The sequence below is a fragment of the Phallusia mammillata genome, chromosome 8 (assembly GCF_965637545.1).
Source record: "Phallusia mammillata chromosome 8, kaPhaMamm4.hap1.1, whole genome shotgun sequence".
Taxonomy (NCBI): Eukaryota; Metazoa; Chordata; class Ascidiacea; order Phlebobranchia; family Ascidiidae; genus Phallusia; species Phallusia mammillata.
Genome location: NC_137259.1, coordinates 16,658,297 through 16,675,847, shown reverse-complemented (window position 1 = coordinate 16,675,847; position 17,551 = coordinate 16,658,297). Strand labels below are relative to the sequence as shown.

General features: G+C 37.9%; 2 protein-coding genes and 2 long non-coding RNA genes across 4 annotated transcripts; all 4 read left to right on the top strand.

Annotated features, from left to right (window-relative positions):
* The first annotated feature begins 1,207 nt into the window (after positions 1 to 1,207).
* Positions 1,208 to 2,022, top strand: LOC145205126 (uncharacterized). Its single transcript, XR_013853597.1, has 3 exons — positions 1,208 to 1,329; positions 1,684 to 1,877; positions 1,945 to 2,022. It is a non-coding gene; the product is annotated as an uncharacterized LOC145205126 (long non-coding RNA).
* Positions 2,023 to 2,545: 523 nt separating this feature from the next.
* LOC145205127 (uncharacterized) lies at positions 2,546 to 4,325 on the top strand. Its single transcript, XR_013853598.1, has 3 exons — positions 2,546 to 2,648; positions 3,147 to 3,255; positions 4,278 to 4,325. It is a non-coding gene; the product is annotated as an uncharacterized LOC145205127 (long non-coding RNA).
* Positions 4,326 to 4,539: 214 nt separating this feature from the next.
* On the top strand, positions 4,540 to 14,191 carry LOC145205592 (mucin-5B-like). The gene is made up of 10 exons (XM_080078324.1): positions 4,540 to 4,708; positions 5,155 to 5,267; positions 5,917 to 6,036; positions 7,089 to 7,271; positions 8,079 to 8,294; positions 8,520 to 8,648; positions 8,897 to 9,011; positions 9,237 to 9,304; positions 13,551 to 13,688; positions 14,061 to 14,191. Exons 1-10 carry the CDS (start codon positions 4,617 to 4,619, stop codon positions 14,189 to 14,191), a joined length of 1,305 nt encoding a protein of 434 aa, XP_079934450.1. The 5' UTR covers positions 4,540 to 4,616.
* Positions 14,192 to 15,476: 1,285 nt separating this feature from the next.
* On the top strand, positions 15,477 to 16,980 carry LOC145205591 (mucin-2-like). The gene is made up of 3 exons (XM_080078323.1): positions 15,477 to 15,539; positions 16,160 to 16,396; positions 16,762 to 16,980. Exons 1-3 carry the CDS (start codon positions 15,477 to 15,479, stop codon positions 16,978 to 16,980), a joined length of 519 nt encoding a protein of 172 aa, XP_079934449.1.
* Positions 16,981 to 17,551: the final 571 nt, after the last annotated feature.

The window sequence follows — 17,551 nt, the reverse complement described above, 5'->3', positions numbered from 1 at the left end:
AGAAAGGCAAAATTTATTAACTTTAGCGTTCAGTGATAACAATTCACCAGATTCAAAAAGAGTGTTACACTTTGTTGCAGAGACGACTATCTTGTTGTGGAGGGTACAAACATGCCCGACGTACGGCACTGTGCCATGCAACTAGAGGGTTTGACCATTCCGTCAACTGGTAACTCAGTCCGGTTGCACTTTGTGTCAAACGGTTTCATATCCGCTCAAGGCTTTATGCTCACCTACCGCTTTCAAGTCGAGCGTGAGTAAAAGTTGACAACCCAGTGCTTCGTTGTTTTACTATAATTTTTTTGCCATTGCAGCCGACTGCCCGGAAAACTTCTGTTTCAACGAAGGAGTTTGTTCGGGTATCTCAGAATGCACATGCGCTCACGGCTTGGGCGGTTACAGATGTGCCTATAGTATGTCACCTTCATTTCTACCTTATTTGTTTAGTTTTATGCCCAAACTTTTTTTTGCCAGCAGTACTGTAACTTACTGGCCATATAGAAAATGAAACTTTCATGAAAATTAACGCATTGAATCTCCTACAAAGACCAACTAGTATAAAAGCTGAACCTTTTAGCATACGTGAATCAATTAGTGCTTTTTAGGCAATTTGTAAGATTATATTTTTTGAAAAGAATATATATAGCACCGGCATTTCTTATTTAAATATAATTCTTATTAATCTATGTACAAACATAACTTTTTATTCTTATTTATAGGTAGCTACCACGAAAACGACGCAGTACATTTTGCCCCGGATGACTTTGTTTTTCCGTTGCAAACCTGTTCCGTGTACGGCGATGGCGAGATTCGGACTTTTGATAACACTGGGATCAAGTTTCTTGGTTCTTGCCAGTACATATTGGCTCAGTCAATAGAACGTACAGCAGACAACTCCTTCACTGTGAGTTTTAGCCGAAATAAGTATGATTTCGTAAATAATATATTTTACTTTTATAAAGCATAAAATTATTCCGTTAACGAAAGAATTGTTTCTGGCTTGGAGATTTTTTTAGTTACTTCAGTTCGTGCTTAACTGTGCATATTTAGTTACTTTCACGAGATAAAACATTTTTTATGGTAATCTGTTTTTACGACACGTATCAAATTTACCTTTTTTCATGTTACATATTTACATCACATTATTTTGAATTTATATGTAGGCCTTAATCCGATTCAAATGCTATTTCACATTCTTAAGGTTCTGCTTCGTTATCGCCCAAACTGTCCAGCGAACGACACCGGTTGTATTAAATATGTCACTGTAGAATCCGGTTCCTCCACAGTTACAATCTACAGAAACGGCACGATCCTGTTTGACAATGTTGAGTAAGTTGCTCGTCATTGTATTTGCTCGACTTATAAAAAATTGGTTTTACTCTTTTTCAAAGTAGAGGAATAAAGCTATTCGAATGGCAAAAAAATACTTTTTTATCTACTTAAATGAAGTACATGAAGGTTCTGCTAAAATTTTAAGTATATGAGAAAAAATTTCTGGTTTAAAATTTGTACGTGCCCATGCCCACAAGGGTTTACAAAACGTGCGACGTGTTTGTTTCGTTTATCGTATTTTTGTTGTAGGGAATAGTTTGTACGGGGGGCTTAATGCCTAAACTTTTATATTTTTGCACAAATCACGGCCACAAAGTACTGATGGATTTTTTGCCGCGTTTTGTGTTTCAGAGCCACGTTGCCCCTCGCAAAGTATGGAATAACTATAACCGAATTTAAGTGGAACATCTTCGTGCAGTTTGATGGACAAAAACTGACGATTGACAAGAAGCTGTTTTCCATCGATTTGACAGTCAGCAGTGACCCTGCAAGTACCGTAGAGGGATTGTGTGGATATACCGATGGTTTTGACTATACTAGTGTTGGTATGATTTTGTTTTTGCTTTTTTCATACATTTTTTGCTTTATATTTATTTCATTTCATCATTTTAGATGTGCGCTGGAAAAAGGATGACCCTGATGAGACTTGCAACGCAGGACGGCAAATAAAGGATGATCTCTGCTACAATACGGAGCTAATTGCAGTATGTACCTTTATATTTTTGCAACCACAAACTCACCTTCAAAAAGAGCAGTGGTATGGTCATAGTCGTTACTTCTAAGAAAAGGAAATGTAAACCATTTTACGTATTTTACAGACTATTTCTATACATGATTTTTTGCCTTTTTGGCTGCTCTTCAGCATATCTACATTTTTGTCATTACAGTACTCAATAACCTTGTTTTAAGTTTGCCAGATCAGTTTGTGCCGTGCTGGAATCGTCGGCTTTTTCGGAGTGCCACCCACACATCCTAGTGTCCGGATCTTGGGATAATTGCATTCAAGATGCATGTAGATGCGGACTCAATAATCGACAAGATTGCCACTGCGCTATCGTGTCCAGGTACGCCGAGGACTGCGCCCGAGCAGACTATACAGTCGGTAACTGGAGAACACCGACCTCATGCAGTAAGTATGCGTTTTGACGTCATGATTGATGACGTCATTGAGTTGTATCTTTCCTTTTTTGTAGGTCGCCCATGCCCGGGCAATCAGGTATATTTGGAATGCGGTCCAAGCTGCCTGTCATCGTGTAAAAACCCTGGCAACGGCAACTGTGGCACGGACTGCTCGAGCGGGTGTCATTGTAGAGAAGGTAAGAATTGAATGGTTTGAAATCTAGCGAAGGTCAATAGATTTTCACCTTGTGTCATAGCGCGCAAACTAGTTTGTTTTTAATATAGGACGTCGAAACGTCGGAATAAAAATACAATTGCTAGAAGAGGTCTATAAACTTGATATTATGACTGGTAGCAATAGCTTATATATGTCTAGTTTTTTAATGTTTTGCTGTTCTATTCACCAAAATTATTATGTACAACAAATTACAAAAGTTGAAAAACGCTGAAAACTTGCACGATTTTGTCCATAAGCGTTTTATCGGCCAAAATTTGTCTAGGGGATTCGACTTAAGTCACGGACCAGGATATAGGCTTAGAATAGATAAACATAATTTTCCACTTCTATTTGTCCACTAATCCTTTAAAACGATTCCCATGATTTGTCACTGGCGTTTAGATCCTATTTCGAGTGTCGTAACGTAACGTCAGTTGGTATGAGTCGTCACGGTTGATTTAACCCGCCTTGTTTGCAGGTACCTACTGGGATGGCTCAAACTGCGTGGCAAAAGACGATTGTCCTTGCGAATATGCTGGCAACAGTTACCCACCGGGTCAGGAGATCACTTCTGCATGCGAAACAAGGTAAGAAAGACTACCAAAAAGCAAATCAACGCAGTTTAGAATGTTCATACGATTTATTTTCATGTGGTTTCATTAGCGTGCTAAAAACGTGTGCCATGGAGTAGCCGCATTAAATCAAACTTTGGGAAATTTAAATACTTGTTTGTTTTACTTAGTAGTACAGTTCCGGTTAGTCATTTCTGAACACGTCCCCGATCATAAAATTTCAAAACAGAAGAACGTGTTCAGGTGGTAACCATTCTTGACATACATGGGTATGAGTAAGAGAGGGTTTTCGTTTCTGGTGCGTGAAGTGCAAAAAAACGTGTATTTATTTTGTCACGTTTATTCCCCAAGAGGCCTGATTTTTGCCAATAATTAACCTACGTGTATCCGGCTTCGGCTTTTGGACCGTGAAAATTTTCACTTGAACAAATTTAGGTTATGTACCACTTCCATTTCTGAAACCGCCGTATCCGGATCCGTGAAACGTTGAATTCGCTATAGGAATGTCATTTTTTTTATTTTACGAAGTAACATAAGATTAGCACACACACACCTCCACAAAAAAAAATTCAAAGTTAACGCTAGTTGATTTAAGGTAATATGGTTAACCTTCATTATCGATTTACAAGCCGAATGGGTAGTTTTCTATTAATCTGAATGGCAGCTGGTAAATCTAAAAAGGGCTGTTGCACATAACAGTAGCAACGTTGCCACGTAGACAATTTGCTAACAACCAGAGATCTGTTGAAAACCGCACTCTACCAATGTCACTCCAAACCTGACTTAGCCGTCTCGTATTGCAAAGGTAGTCGCTCCCGTCATGCCACGTGTTTGCGCTCACGCAAATTCGGCGCATTTTTTCAAAGCTGATTGTGAAGAAATATAACCTCGCTGCATTTGGGTCTTTAATATCGACAGATTGTATTGTACAGTAGAATACAGCACCTTTAATTTAAGAAATTTGGAGTTTTTTGGTTATTACAACTTTTATGTAAGTATCACCATTTGATTTTCATTCAATTATTTTTGTTCTTTAGACTCTGCAAAGGTTCTGAATGGGAAATCGCTAAAAAGGATTGTCCAAGTGAGTAACAATATATAACAATAAACGTTTTCGTTAACAATTAACTTTATCAATAAATAGGATGCAACAGTAGTTTGCAATTAACTATAAATAACAGCAATAGAACAAATCTAACTAAACATAAGATGGGGATTCTGAACTTAATGATTTCAGCGTTGGGCATTACAAATCACATTTAACCAAGTCGGCTTCGATCTTACAATGTATAGGCGTGGCCGTTGCTTCTGGCTTTGCTCACTTTCGAACATTGGACAGCACTTGGTACAATTTTCCCGGCAGTCAGTGTGAGTATATGTTTGCTGAAGACACATCGGCGGAGCCTTCATTTGCCATATATGTCACCATCGAGAAATGTGGCCACCTTTCTCAGTACTCATGTATAAGGTGCGAGAAAAAATGCTTTGGTAATGTCAAACTATTTTACCTTGGCTTTGTGCAACGCTGCTGACTTTACGTTTGCAAAGCCCGAATACGTCTCGCTTGACCAGTTCTCGCTGATATTATTTGTTACGAAACTAAAATACCGTTATGGTGGTTAAACGTGCAAATGCCGTAAAGTCTGTATTACGCCCTTATTTGTTGGATGTGTTTTTGTTAAATTTAAATCTTTTTGCAGGAGCTTATCATAATGTTTGGTAATGTTAATTGCGTTAAGAGTGTAATAAAAAAGAATGCAATAACGATAACAGCGTTCGGTTAAACTTCAAATGCTTTTTCTGTTTACATTTTGTGTTTGGTTTTCGTAAGTGTGATTTGGTTTTATGAAAAAGGAATAAAAAATATCGTTTTGACACACTTGTTTATTACTTGTTTATTTTTTTGTCTTGCAGAAAAGTGTTGGTAACCTACAGCAGGGATTCGTTCTCTTACTACGTAACCCTGGGACAAAACAACGAAGTCAGAGTGCAGAACAACGTAGAGGCAAAACTACCAACCAGCAACGGTAAATATTCTTCACCACCCTCCGTTTTACAAACATTATTGCCTATCTGAGACTGAAACCTGGTGGGACTTTTGGGGTGACTTCTTCGCTAGAAACAGTTAACTAAGCGCAAATTATTCTCTTTAGTGTACCATGGGCCTTGTCTCACGCCCCGGAAAGAACTTGGTAAACCCCACTTTTTAACCGCAAAAATGCAATTACCTTGATGAAATCCGACATGAAACTAGCGTTCATTTTGGTAGTTTCCAAATGAGCTCGTAGGCTGCGGCTTTTTACGCTGCACCACTCCGGCGCATTCTTGTCAGACTATGTTTACCCTGTCAAGACCCTCTTTCTATCTTTACCTGGGAAACCGTCCCACTGGATGGTCGCCAGTAGATGAAGTTTCCCGGTGGTTTCGTTCGTTGAGATTTACTTAAAAATGGTTGTTGTTTTAATCAACTTGGACTCGGTCAAAAAATGAAACGTGCATGTTTTGCGGGTATTTATTGCTTCACTTTGTTTTCGTGCTTCGTATTTCTAAACTGTTCCATAAAAACCTACTGTATACCATTCACACCCACACGCACATGTATTCAAAAAATGAAAATTCCACTTCACAAAATGTCGGCTTTCAGTATTCAACATGACAATGTATCTTATAACGCAGGCAAGATTACCGTTTATCAACTGTCGTCAATTTACATCGAAGCTGTCATTGGACCAACTGGAGTGCGCGTATTGTGGGACGGTGTCTCGGTGCAAGTGACTGTACCAAAGTCGTTCCAAGGTAAGTGGGTTTAAATTTCAAGACTACCCCAATAAAGTTAAACGGACTTTGTTGGATAAGTAAAGAATTTTTATTGATCAATCAAAGAGTAATGTAAAAAATATAAACTTCCAAATTAATAACCTTGAAAAGGTCAAACAGTCAACCGCATTTGACACATCTTTCGGTTTCCTAAAATCAAGTACAAATAACATGTTATTGTAAAACGTGTCAAATGATTTAGCATTTGTTACGCACGATTTAGAGACGAAAACAACGTCGCATTGTCGTAGGTGGCAAACAGTGCAGAGATAAATTTGCAAAAAAACACTTCTTTCAGCAAGTTAACATGTGTACGTCATCAGGTTATAATTCCGTGAAGTGATTTAAGCGTAAAATTGCAAAATACCAGACTTCGCTGACTCTTCGGTGTCAATGAGTAATATTATTTCGGTTTTGTTAGGCAATAACGTTGAAGACTTTACATGGTTGGTTAACATCCACAGCTTCTTGGTTTTCATGCTCAACTGGAAATAAACGAGGGTTATACCACAATGACTTGTGCACGTTCAAATATAGAATAACATGAAGTTTTGTTTTGCCACGTTAAACCATACGGAAGTCGTCTAGTGCGTGGGTCTGACGTTCACGGGCAAAGGGAATTTCAGTTGTTTTTCAGAAAACTTTGCGACTCAAATATCGCAAGACGTTGAAACCTTATACGTTTGTGAAAATATCGTCCCGGCGGTTTATTTGTTACCCATGACGATTTACGTGATCACGTAAACCACGCACTTGATTACTAACATGGACAATTTACTCCCAATATGCATGTCGGTTTACGATTACCGTTCAGAGTCATGGGATCAAATAAAGCGGTTTAGGAGAATCTAGCAAACAATTTTCCTGTGGTAAAACACCTGTACTGAAAAAAAAATAGTTCAAAACTCCTTGTCTCAAGACTGTATAGTTGAAGTCCGCAATAACGAAGAACATCTTTTTAATTACAGGCTAGTTTCGAATTAATTTGACTCAATCCGACTTTTGTTTCAGCAACCGTTATAACTTTACAGAAAACATTCGTGGACTTGTGGGTTTGTATAACTCAAAAACCATCGACGATTTTACAACGAAGTACGGCTTCTTAGAAACCCAACCAATCGTTTTCGGTAACTCATGGAAATACCCGCCATCTTGTCCTGATGTTGACCCAGCTACTGCTGAGGAAGACGCTTGTAAATTCGACACCCAAAAATGTAAGTAGTGTGAAAAATTATTGGTCCCCTAAAACAAAAACGCTCTGCTTCATTCTTGCGTCAGCACAAAGAATGGGAGCAGGTTCCGGTAATTAAAGCATTTTATGGTTAGGACAGGATTTATCCGTGTTTTAACATTTCGTCTGTTTGATTGCGAGTTGTGTTGACGTTGAACGAAAACGTCAGTTTCCTTCAAATAATATTTTAAACCAAAAAAACCTTAATAACAAAACCCTCTCCCAAAGCACAGAATTTATGCAGATAATAAACGGGAAATGATCTTTAAAATCTTTGAACCCGTTTCTTTGCCCAAAGAGTTTAATTTCCTGGATGCCAAAGTAGTTCAATAGGGGTTTGCCTGAATTGAAAGTGCTTTGTAAGTGAAGGTAACACTACATGTACATGTGTCTTGAGCCGTAAAAGGCATCGGCGGTTGGTAATTGATGCTAAAAGGGTATTTGAAATACTTTGATGGACCTAACGCGGTTATAAGATTTTGCAAGTTCAACGAAGCGACTTAAAATACAACCATTCATCCTATTTTTAGTTAATTATATTTTTGCTTGATTGATTGACAAGAAAAAGTAGTCCACATGTAACATTTTGCAGGCCATTTTCGAAATTTTAATAACTTCTAAGTTGGTGACAATAAACTAGCATTCAGTATTTGCAGTTGTATTAAATCGAAACACAGCAAACCTGTATGATTAAAGAAAAAAACTAGTATCTTATTCAATTTGAAAATTAATTTACCAGATTTGCAGCAACCTTTTGGCAATATTTCAATAATGTACCAAAATCTTACAGCTATTGCAGCAACGCAAGATTGCCTGATTCTGGAAGACGAAGTGTTCGAGGAATGCAGAAAGCATGTAGAGGTGGAAAAATATTTTGACAACTGCAAGAAAGACGCGTGTGCATGTGAGGAGGGCAACAAGTGTTTTTGCAGCGTCGTCGCACTATATGCTAAGGCATGTCTTGAAAAAAATATTGAGGTCAACTGGAGAAGATCTGACTTTTGCGGTGATTGTTTGTTTGTTTTGTTTTTGTGAAGGTAATATAGTGCTTTCCAGTAATTTGTCAGTTAACCACACAAATATCTTCGGAACTTTTTTTCTGATTCAGATTAGTCTTGCGATAAAGCGAAAACGGAAAAATCGTTTAAGCAAACTTTACGTATTTTGTCGCAACTGATTGCTTTTTGACAAGTCTTGTTCAGCTTTTGGTGACGACCACCTTTTGATACAGAGCACACATGCCCAGAAACTCAAGTTTATTTGTCCAGTACAACGTTTTGTCAAAGAACTTGTCGATCGTTGATGGAATCCGAGGTTTGCTTGACGACTAATCGTGTGGAAGGATGCGGCTGCCCCGATGGTAAGATATCTTTGGTTCTGCAAAATAGAGAAAGCAAAATAAGGCGTTTGTTTTTTGATGTAGCAAGCAAAAGGAAATAACGTTTTGTTTTCTTCAGTCGTTAACTTGATTTGTCAGCCACTCACAAAAGTCAAATTTAAAAGAATTTTGGCTGATTGGTTGACACATATATGTTGAAGTACAATGTTGTTGTTTTTTTATTTTCAAGTAATTGCAGTAACACACAACGTAATTTCGTTGAAATGCAGGTCAGTATCTGAACGACGAAGAAAAGTGTGTAAATATCGAGGAATGCAAGTGCTACGTAGAAGACGAATGGATAACCGCAGGGGCCATAACAAACCCTTTTCCTAGGGTTTCATGGTACAGCAAAAATTCCGTCCCGTTTTAGTAATTTTGTTGATGGTCTGCACTTTCGATAACACTTTACTTAAGCCGGCGAAAAGAAAACTGAAATAACATGCATGACAAGCATTGCGCAATACCTCGGCATATTGTAGCAACAGTCCAGTGCACGCCTTACCATCAAGGCAAGGATTGGCATTGTTTTCACTTGTTCAGTTTATTTTTGCATCGCTTTCGTGGCAGGCTTATTAATAGTAAGTTGTTTTTCAGCGTTTGTCAGAATGGAAAACAAGAGTGCAACAGAGAAGACGGTAAGTCGGGTGAAAATTTGTCAAATTTTGACGCTTGCGCTCACTAGCGTAATCTTCTGCTTTGAAATGAATATTTTTAAGCTGTTTTTGAGACTCTTTTGTAGGAAACCCTAAAACACCATAAGAAAAACCTACCAACCGACATTGTAAACTTAAAACGAAAATCTACAGGAGATTTGTGTCCCAGAAAAAAATACTTACAACTTTACATGAAACAAAGTTCGTCATTTTTTTCCCATTGTCAAGTTTAGGCTTTGCGGAATCCCGTGATTAAACAAGTTTTGGACATTCCTTTTGGTGACAAAACATGTTATTCACGACTGTTGTTGCAAAACACTCGATCCCATCTATTTCTAGCCTTGGAGTTTTATAAGAAATCTTTTTCTCCTTGGCACCGGCATTTTTGTCCTACTGTGTTGACCTTTTGGCCCAGGGCCGACACGGTATTGCAAAAAAGGCCTTTTACGTCAACCGCTGGCGTATGGGTATTTTCCACGGGCACTAAACTGTTTTCAACTCACTTGTCTGTTTGCAAAACACCTTTAAGTCTTGAAAAAGTTATTCACTTTTAAAACTCCCTCTGGGGATTGGTTGTTGATTTAATATCTCAATTTAATATCTCTTAAATATCCCAAACTTAAAAAAAATGTTATTTGTTTTTGCACAAACAAACTTTAACAGGGAGTTTAGAAATCAGTGAAAATCAACCTTGACGTAGGTTATAAACTCAATGCGTTGGGCAAATACCAGTTCTGCAATATGTCAGAGCGTTCTTTGTGCAAGGTTGAAACAGAATTCACAGTGTCGTATAACCTTAAACACGAGAAACCACAAATTTAAAACCCCAATGCAGTTCCACGAAACGTTGTCGTGACAGCGGACCGCGTAATGAAGATTTCGCTGTAGCGGAACCAAAAGAAGAGATATTGGATCTTTGCAAACGAGTATTCCTGCGTAAAGTCACGTTCGCCACTTGACTTGCTCGTTACGGGTCTGAACAAAATCGCATTAATCTTCCATACGCCCCCGCACTAGCAGCAGGAAGTTTTAATATCCGGTAAAGGACCTGGGTGTTTGCGTGTCTGCGGCGTCTTCTTCCAAACCTTGCGTGCGTGCGGTTTTTTGACGTTTGCGTCGACCCACCTCTCGCATTTCCAATCACCTCGTGCATGACGCCTGTTTTGTTCCCACCGCTACGTGCGCCGGCATCGCACACCCTTCCGCCTTCCGGCCAGCGGAGCTATTTGATTGGTCGCAGCAACCACGTGACGTGGTACGCCCCGTTGCGGCATATTTTCTGACTCCTGTGAAGATACCGCTTATGAAGTTTGCTCTCGACCTGCCGTATTTAAAATAGCAACGCGACTCTTTGGCGACACCTCGAAAGAGTATTACCTGAAATTTACAGCCATTTATTGCACAATTACACACATTACAGTAGTGCGCTATTTTAGTTTTTGGTTTCCATGCGAAAGTGTTCTTTAAATGTAACTTAGCATGACTGTAATTGAGTGATTATGTTTTTAAAGGCACATCTAACAAAATTTGCGGGGGTTGATAGGTAATTTGGGTAAAATCGAAACCGAAATTGCCGAAGGTATTTGCTTGAATAACTTGTGTACCCAAATTATGAACGCCCAATGACGAAATACATCGAAGCATTTCCATTGCCCTTATCAAATTTCAGATTCAAATCCCTTTTCCAACACTTACACTTGAATTTGGTCTATTGATCCAAAACAACTGTACACACATTTCGCCTTTTCGAGATTATAGGAATTTTCTGACGCTCAGTCACGGATTTATGTACAAACAAACACCTTACAATTATGGTCAGACTTGTGCGCATATCCATTAGACCCTAAATCAGTGATTCTCAACCGCGCCTTTCAGGGCCTCATGTGGATTCTAACTAACTTATTTTGCGGTTCTCACCAGTCCTCAGAAAACTATTAACATGAAAGCTACAATAGCCAAAAAACGATTTTTTTATAATTTACAATTTATGAAAGTTTACATTGGAGCATATCTCATATTTCAACCCAATCAATCCATTACCGAGAATAATTACGTACAAAGCTAATTGTTTAATGTATCGTGTCTCATAAGTCAGAATCGGAAAACTTCCCGTAGAAAAGTGTTATTGACAAAAATAGGCTGTTTAGATTCTTGTTGTTTGCTGTTATTCTGCATTCTTTTTTAAAATTGTTTTTGCCGCTCCTTGCACACTTCAAAATCTAACTTTTGGTCCCACTGCCCTAAATTCAAAAGCACGGTTTAAATTATTTTTGAATAAATAGACAGGGCAAAAGACCAACTAAAAAACAAGTTTTTCTAAGCCAAGTTAGCTTACGTTTGTCTTCAACGCGTTATTACCATATTGTTGTTTAGTAACACAATCTAACAAAATTTAGGTTTATCAAAAACGACGGGGCTAAATTCGTTTGATTCTGTATACTTTTGGCCTCTTTCAACAGATTTGTAGCAAATGGGGTTTTGACGAGTTAAATATTAGTCGATTTTTCCTATAATGCTAATGTTAGATATCTATTGTGTCGGTAGTTTACGATCAATTTGCATGCTGCCTGGTCGTATTGACCTTTATTGACGTGTATTCTTGCGTCCTAAATATCGCCAAAACCAACCACTAATTTCTCTGCTTCTGCCCGCCCGAACAAGTAATTCGGTATTTTTCTCAATATGGCCACCTGCCCTTTCTCAATATGGCCACCTGCCCTTTATTATGTAGTTTGGGGTATTTGCATAACCAAAATGATTTTTTGCGAAAGCTGAACACGATGCTTAAAACATTTTACCAGGTAATTTTTGTTTCATGCCCTTTTTCTTGGTTTAAATCTGCCAGCAGTATGTTGCAACTTACATTGATAACGTGAGTTAAAAAACCTTACTAGGTATTCGCCCATTTCCAGTACTGTGGCTTTATCGAAATGCTCGTTTAATGTAATTCAAGCCTTCCGTGTGATGCGTTTTAGACGATTTACGCCCCGACAACTGCGGTTGCTTTTGTATACATTCGAATATCGAGTAACGTGAATTGCCTGCAAACTGATGTTTTCGCGACACTGGGGTCAAAGGCAGTAAAGTGTTAATTGAAGTCGCTGACTCTGTCGAAACTGTGTCACTGAACTAACACGATATTAATTTAAGCCAAAAAGCCTTATAAAAATTTTGTTGAGGACGATAATTTGCCGAATCTGGTAACAACTTCACTTCAAATATCCACGTAAAGTTGCGTTTGCTGTCTCCCTTTACCACAGAATCGTGTCAGGCAAATTTTGACAACTAACACAAATTCAAAAGTATTTGTATAAAATCAACTAATTGAGTCCTACAAAGACCTGGAGAATTTGCGTCTTTTTCCGAAACGCAAAGTAAAAATATATGCGATGCTCCGTATTACACCGTCAGTTTAATAAATCAGAAACCTTGACATCTAATGAAACACTAGCGTGCTGCAAAAAAGTTTGATTCGTTGGAGTCCATTAATAAAATTTCCCTAAGCCTCATTGTTTCAAGATGTCCCAATTTCAAGAATCCAACACTAAATATGACACCATTAATCCATTTCCAAATTTGTAGGAAAAGGTTTAAACATTTTTTGCGCTTCCGTTTATGAGTTGAAACCGGAAATTACAATGTAAAGAATTCAAAAATGGTTCTATTTATTCTAAACGCAATGAAGTCCATCGTAAAAAAAATAAACGTGCCCCGAACGGAATTTTTAAGCTCGACGCGTTATTGTGCACTCAGATGTAAACCGAAGAAAAGTTGTTAGCAGTGGACCGAAGATATTTACTAGACTTTAATCCTGTTAATCTATACATGAACAAACCCCTAATATTCGTAACGTTTGGGGATTTTGTACAAGGCTCTTGGACTTAACTTGTCACCGGTTGCTGTCGGGTAATGTTTCGCCCAAGGTAAACATTGAGCAAAACATTTTTTTTTCACTTTTGAGGTATTTGGTACAGGGCTCTTTTTATTTTGATTATGTTGAACTCGAGCAAATCACGTTGTTAGTATTTTTGGAAAGTGGTCCACAACACTTTTCTGTTTTCTTCCAAATCAAAAGGTAAAAACTTGCCGTCGAGTTTTTTCAATTCATTAAATCTGCACATTCAAAAAAATCTGCTCACTACAATTAACCCCTAAAGCGAGTCGAATTTATCCCAATTACGAACTACTGTTTAAAGAAACACCTAACGAATTTGTCTTGGTTTTACAGACAAGGAAGTCGGAGAAATAACTTGCCCTGAACCCATGATTCTGCGCAATTGTCCCACAGAGAATTCGAAGGGAATTGAGTGTTCCGCTGTTTGTGGATTCGTCGATCAAACTTGCCCAATTACCGATTGTGTGGCAGGTACAGAACAATATTTGAATAAAGCATAATAAGACCCGATAGGCCGGTGTGTTGTAGTTTGACTACGGGTTGTGGTTGTCAATCTTAAACTAATTTAATCATAGAGTACTGAGAGTATTTTCACTTCGATCACTGCTTTAGACATTTTTAAACACTCTCATAGTCTCTTGGTATAGTTTACGTGGCATAAAACCACATTTATGTATTAAATGAGTTTTATTATTGTTTCCAAGTGAACTTCTGTTTTATGAATTGTTGCGGAAACGATTGTAAGTTCAAAAGTATAATAGATTACCCTACCTGGTCTCAAATAAACTCGAAACTAATAGCAATTGTCTTTGCACAGCTATTTATATGTTTGCTTTTCACCAGGGTGTGAGTGTCCGACAGGGCTTGTGCGTTTGAACGATACGTGTGTGAAAGCTTCGGACTGTCCTTGTTACCACGATGGGAAATTTTACAGCATTGGCCAAACAGCTATGGACGGTTGTGCAGTCATGTAAGGGTTATTATCTGGTTATAGAGGAACAACCATTTTAAATATTACTTGTCCGGTTAAAAATGCGCATTTAAATTCATTGCTACAACCATTTTAAACATCGATTGTCTGGTTAAAAATGCGCAAATAAATTAATTGTTACAACCATTTTAGATATCACTTTTCGGGTTAAAATGTGCATTTAAATTCATTGCTACAACCATTTTAAAAATCACTTGTCTGGTTAAAAATACGCATTTAAATTCATTGCTACAACCATTTTAAAAATCACTTGTCTGGTTAAAAATACGCATTTAAATTCATTGCTACAACCATTTATAGTATCGCGTGTCCTGTTGGAAATAGACAGGTTCATTACTTATTCATTACTAAGTTATAACAATTTAATTTAACATCTAAAGTTAGATTATTTGGCTACAATGTAGTCTAAAATTTGTACCTTCAAACTATCAGGGAAAACAATAATTGCTACTTATTTTTATTTTTCAATAGAACTTGTCTGGCGAACCAAACCTGGTCCATCAACCGTCACGGGTGCCACGACGAATGCAGTATCGTCGGCGGTTCTTACATAAAATCTTTCGATGGGAAACGCTTCAACTTCCGTGGTCCGTGCGAATACCTACTGGCCTCTGATAACTGCAATGGTGGGAATATTGTGGATACAACCAGAACCAACTTTTTCTGGAGAATCACAGTGAAAAGTCGAGATTGCCAGGGCTCTAACCAAGCTATGTGTGACACAACTGTGCATATTATCAACGGGGTACGTCGCGCCTTGTCGAATGTTGTAAAACCATTTAAAATTTGAATTGAAAACGCGCTGCTGTGTGTTTCAGGCCAGATATCACAAAATAATGTAAGTCGTATTTATTTAGCGCAACCGTTATACATAATAAGGTGTAGCAACAACGCGTTTTGCCACGAATTCTACCCTCCTTAATGTTTAAACGTTGCGCAGCTATTTTAGGCTTGGGATTGTTTTTTAGTGCAATCGTGTTGCTATGTTTGTTATTTTCTAACTTAAAACCTAATTTAGCTAAACTTACCTACATTTTAACTGAGGTTTGCATTTTTAGTGTCGTTTTGTATTATTAAAGCTTCGAGCTTGAAATTAAACTTTTTTAAACGTTTTATGACAGAAATTCGAAACAACTCTTACCCCTGAAAACAACGACATTCAACTTTTGCCTGAGCGGGCATTAAATATCGAATTCATTGGCTCTTTCCTTGTAGTGTTTTCGACAAAGACACATATCATTGCTATTTTAAGAAACAAACAAAAAACTATGGGCCATGTGCTGTGGGATAAAAAGACTAACGTCTACGTCCGTTTTAACAAAGAAAATACGGTGAGTAAAGCAAATTTTATTTTGAAAGACAGTAAAATAATAAGTACTATACAAAATTTCATCAATATCTCATTGATCTGTTTTAGAATTGCAGAAAGTAAAAAACTTTTTCGTTCCTGTACAAAAAAATATATCACCTAAACCTGCTTGCTGCCAAGTTGTTATTTTCATAAATTTTTAAGACCTATGAACAGGGTTGCCATACCGTCCGTATTTCTAAGATTTGTCCTTATTTTAAAGAGCAGTGGCTCAGAAAAATGTATTGTCCTAATTTCTACGAAATGTTCTTTTTGACTTTCATCCTTATTTTGTCCTATTTTTTTTTTAAATTACAATTCAAATCCCTGCTACAAGTAAAAACCTAGACACGAGTTGTCGTGAGATGCAAAAAGTGTTTTTATTACTTCTGGTCAAAAATTTCGCATGTGATATGTGATGGTTCGTATAAATGCAAAGATTTGTTCAAAAACGTTTGTTTCGTTTCGTATGAAAATCTAACTTTTCAGTTGCTCTATTTTTGGGTTCATGTCGATGGCAAACCTGCCTATAAAACTGTAGGCTAATCGTCTTGTTTTTACCGGTAGTATTTGGGTCAACTTATGCGATACAACTTTTGACAGTTTGTTCCTAAATGCGGTTTGTGCGGAAGTTTGGACGGCGATGCCTCGAACGACTTTACCACGCTGAACAACGACGTTCCCACTTCGCCTATAGACTTCGGGAATAGTTGGAAAGTGTCGTCGCAATGCGGTGACGTTGATGCTCCGGAACCTGCCGATTGTGGCACCAAGCTGGCGTGGGCTATAAACAAATGCAACATTCTTTACACTGAAGTTTTCGATGAATGTAGAGCAAAGGTAATTACCTTTACGTGGTTTCAACATTCAACCAAACTTGTATGTAAGCCGTTTGTATAAATAATATAGGAAGCAAACATTATTACAATAATCCAGCCAGACATTCACTTTGGAGCAGAGTTAAAAATTGCGCCGACTTTTCGGATCGGGTCTGGTTTATTTTGAAAACCACGGTATGCTTCGGATCGGGTCTGGTTTATTTTGAAAACCACGGTATGCTTCGGGCCGGACTTTCGGGATTATTTGTGACACAATTATACAACTTTTGGGCGTAATACAGATTTCCTATAAAAAATCGGGTAATTCATGAACGCGCTGACCTTGAAAAGGATCCAATTATTTATAAAACCTCATTTCCAATACAGGTTGCCGCCGATTCCTATTTTCACCAATGTACTAATGAAACATGTTCGTGTGATTCTGGAGGGGACTGCGAGTGTTTCTGTTCCAGTATTTCCGATTACGCGATGGCGTGTGGTGCACACGGAATAGCTGTCGGGTGGCGAAGTGCTTCAGTGTGTCGTGAGTTTAACTTTCCTCTTATTTCAAAAATTGTTTCTGGCGTGTTCTTGGGTGAATTTTAAAGTTGGTTTGCTATAAAACCACTAGCTTGTAGTTCTTATGTCTACATTTTTGGAAAAAAAGCAAAGTTGTAGTAACTGGTCAACAACTTAGTTATGCATACGTTTTCGAAGCAAGTTAAACCCTGTTTCTATGGCCAGTAAGGGTCTGGACAATTTTAGCCTGTATGTAAAAAAGCGGCCTGTATGGAAAAAGCTGGTTGTTTACTGTCAAGAATTACAACACAATAACATCGTACCCCTATTTGTAATAATAGATCCAGCACAAATACATTTCTTAACCTTTATATACTTTCAGCAATGATGTGTGAATCTTACAACACAAAACCCAGCGAGTGCACATGGAAGTACAACCCTTGTACAGTGTGTACGAAATACTGCTGTGCTGATATAACTGTGTGTATTGACGGCTGTGTGGAAAGCTGTCAGCCAGAGTAAGTGAACAAAAATCTTGCCAACATTTTCCTCTAATAACAATGATATGGACATAAACGTAGCAATTAAAATACCATTTTAGACAAACATTGATAAAACAGGAAGTTAGAAATCAATACAGAGAGTGTAATGTACAGTT

Coding starts and splice junctions, on each gene's coding strand:
- LOC145205592 (XM_080078324.1), top strand. CDS start 4,617: ATGTTTGCTGAAGACACATCGGCGGAGCCTTCATTTGCCATATATGTC. Junction 4,709..5,154: donor TCTCAGTACTCATGTATAAG/GTGCGAGAAAAA, acceptor TTTGTCTTGCAG/AAAAGTGTTGGTAACCTACA. Junction 8,295..8,519: donor GAGAAGATCTGACTTTTGCG/GTGATTGTTTGT, acceptor CTTTTGATACAG/AGCACACATGCCCAGAAACT.
- LOC145205591 (XM_080078323.1), top strand. CDS start 15,477: ATGGGCCATGTGCTGTGGGATAAAAAGACTAACGTCTACGTCCGTTTT. Junction 15,540..16,159: donor GTTTTAACAAAGAAAATACG/GTGAGTAAAGCA, acceptor AACTTTTGACAG/TTTGTTCCTAAATGCGGTTT. Junction 16,397..16,761: donor TCGATGAATGTAGAGCAAAG/GTAATTACCTTT, acceptor TTTCCAATACAG/GTTGCCGCCGATTCCTATTT.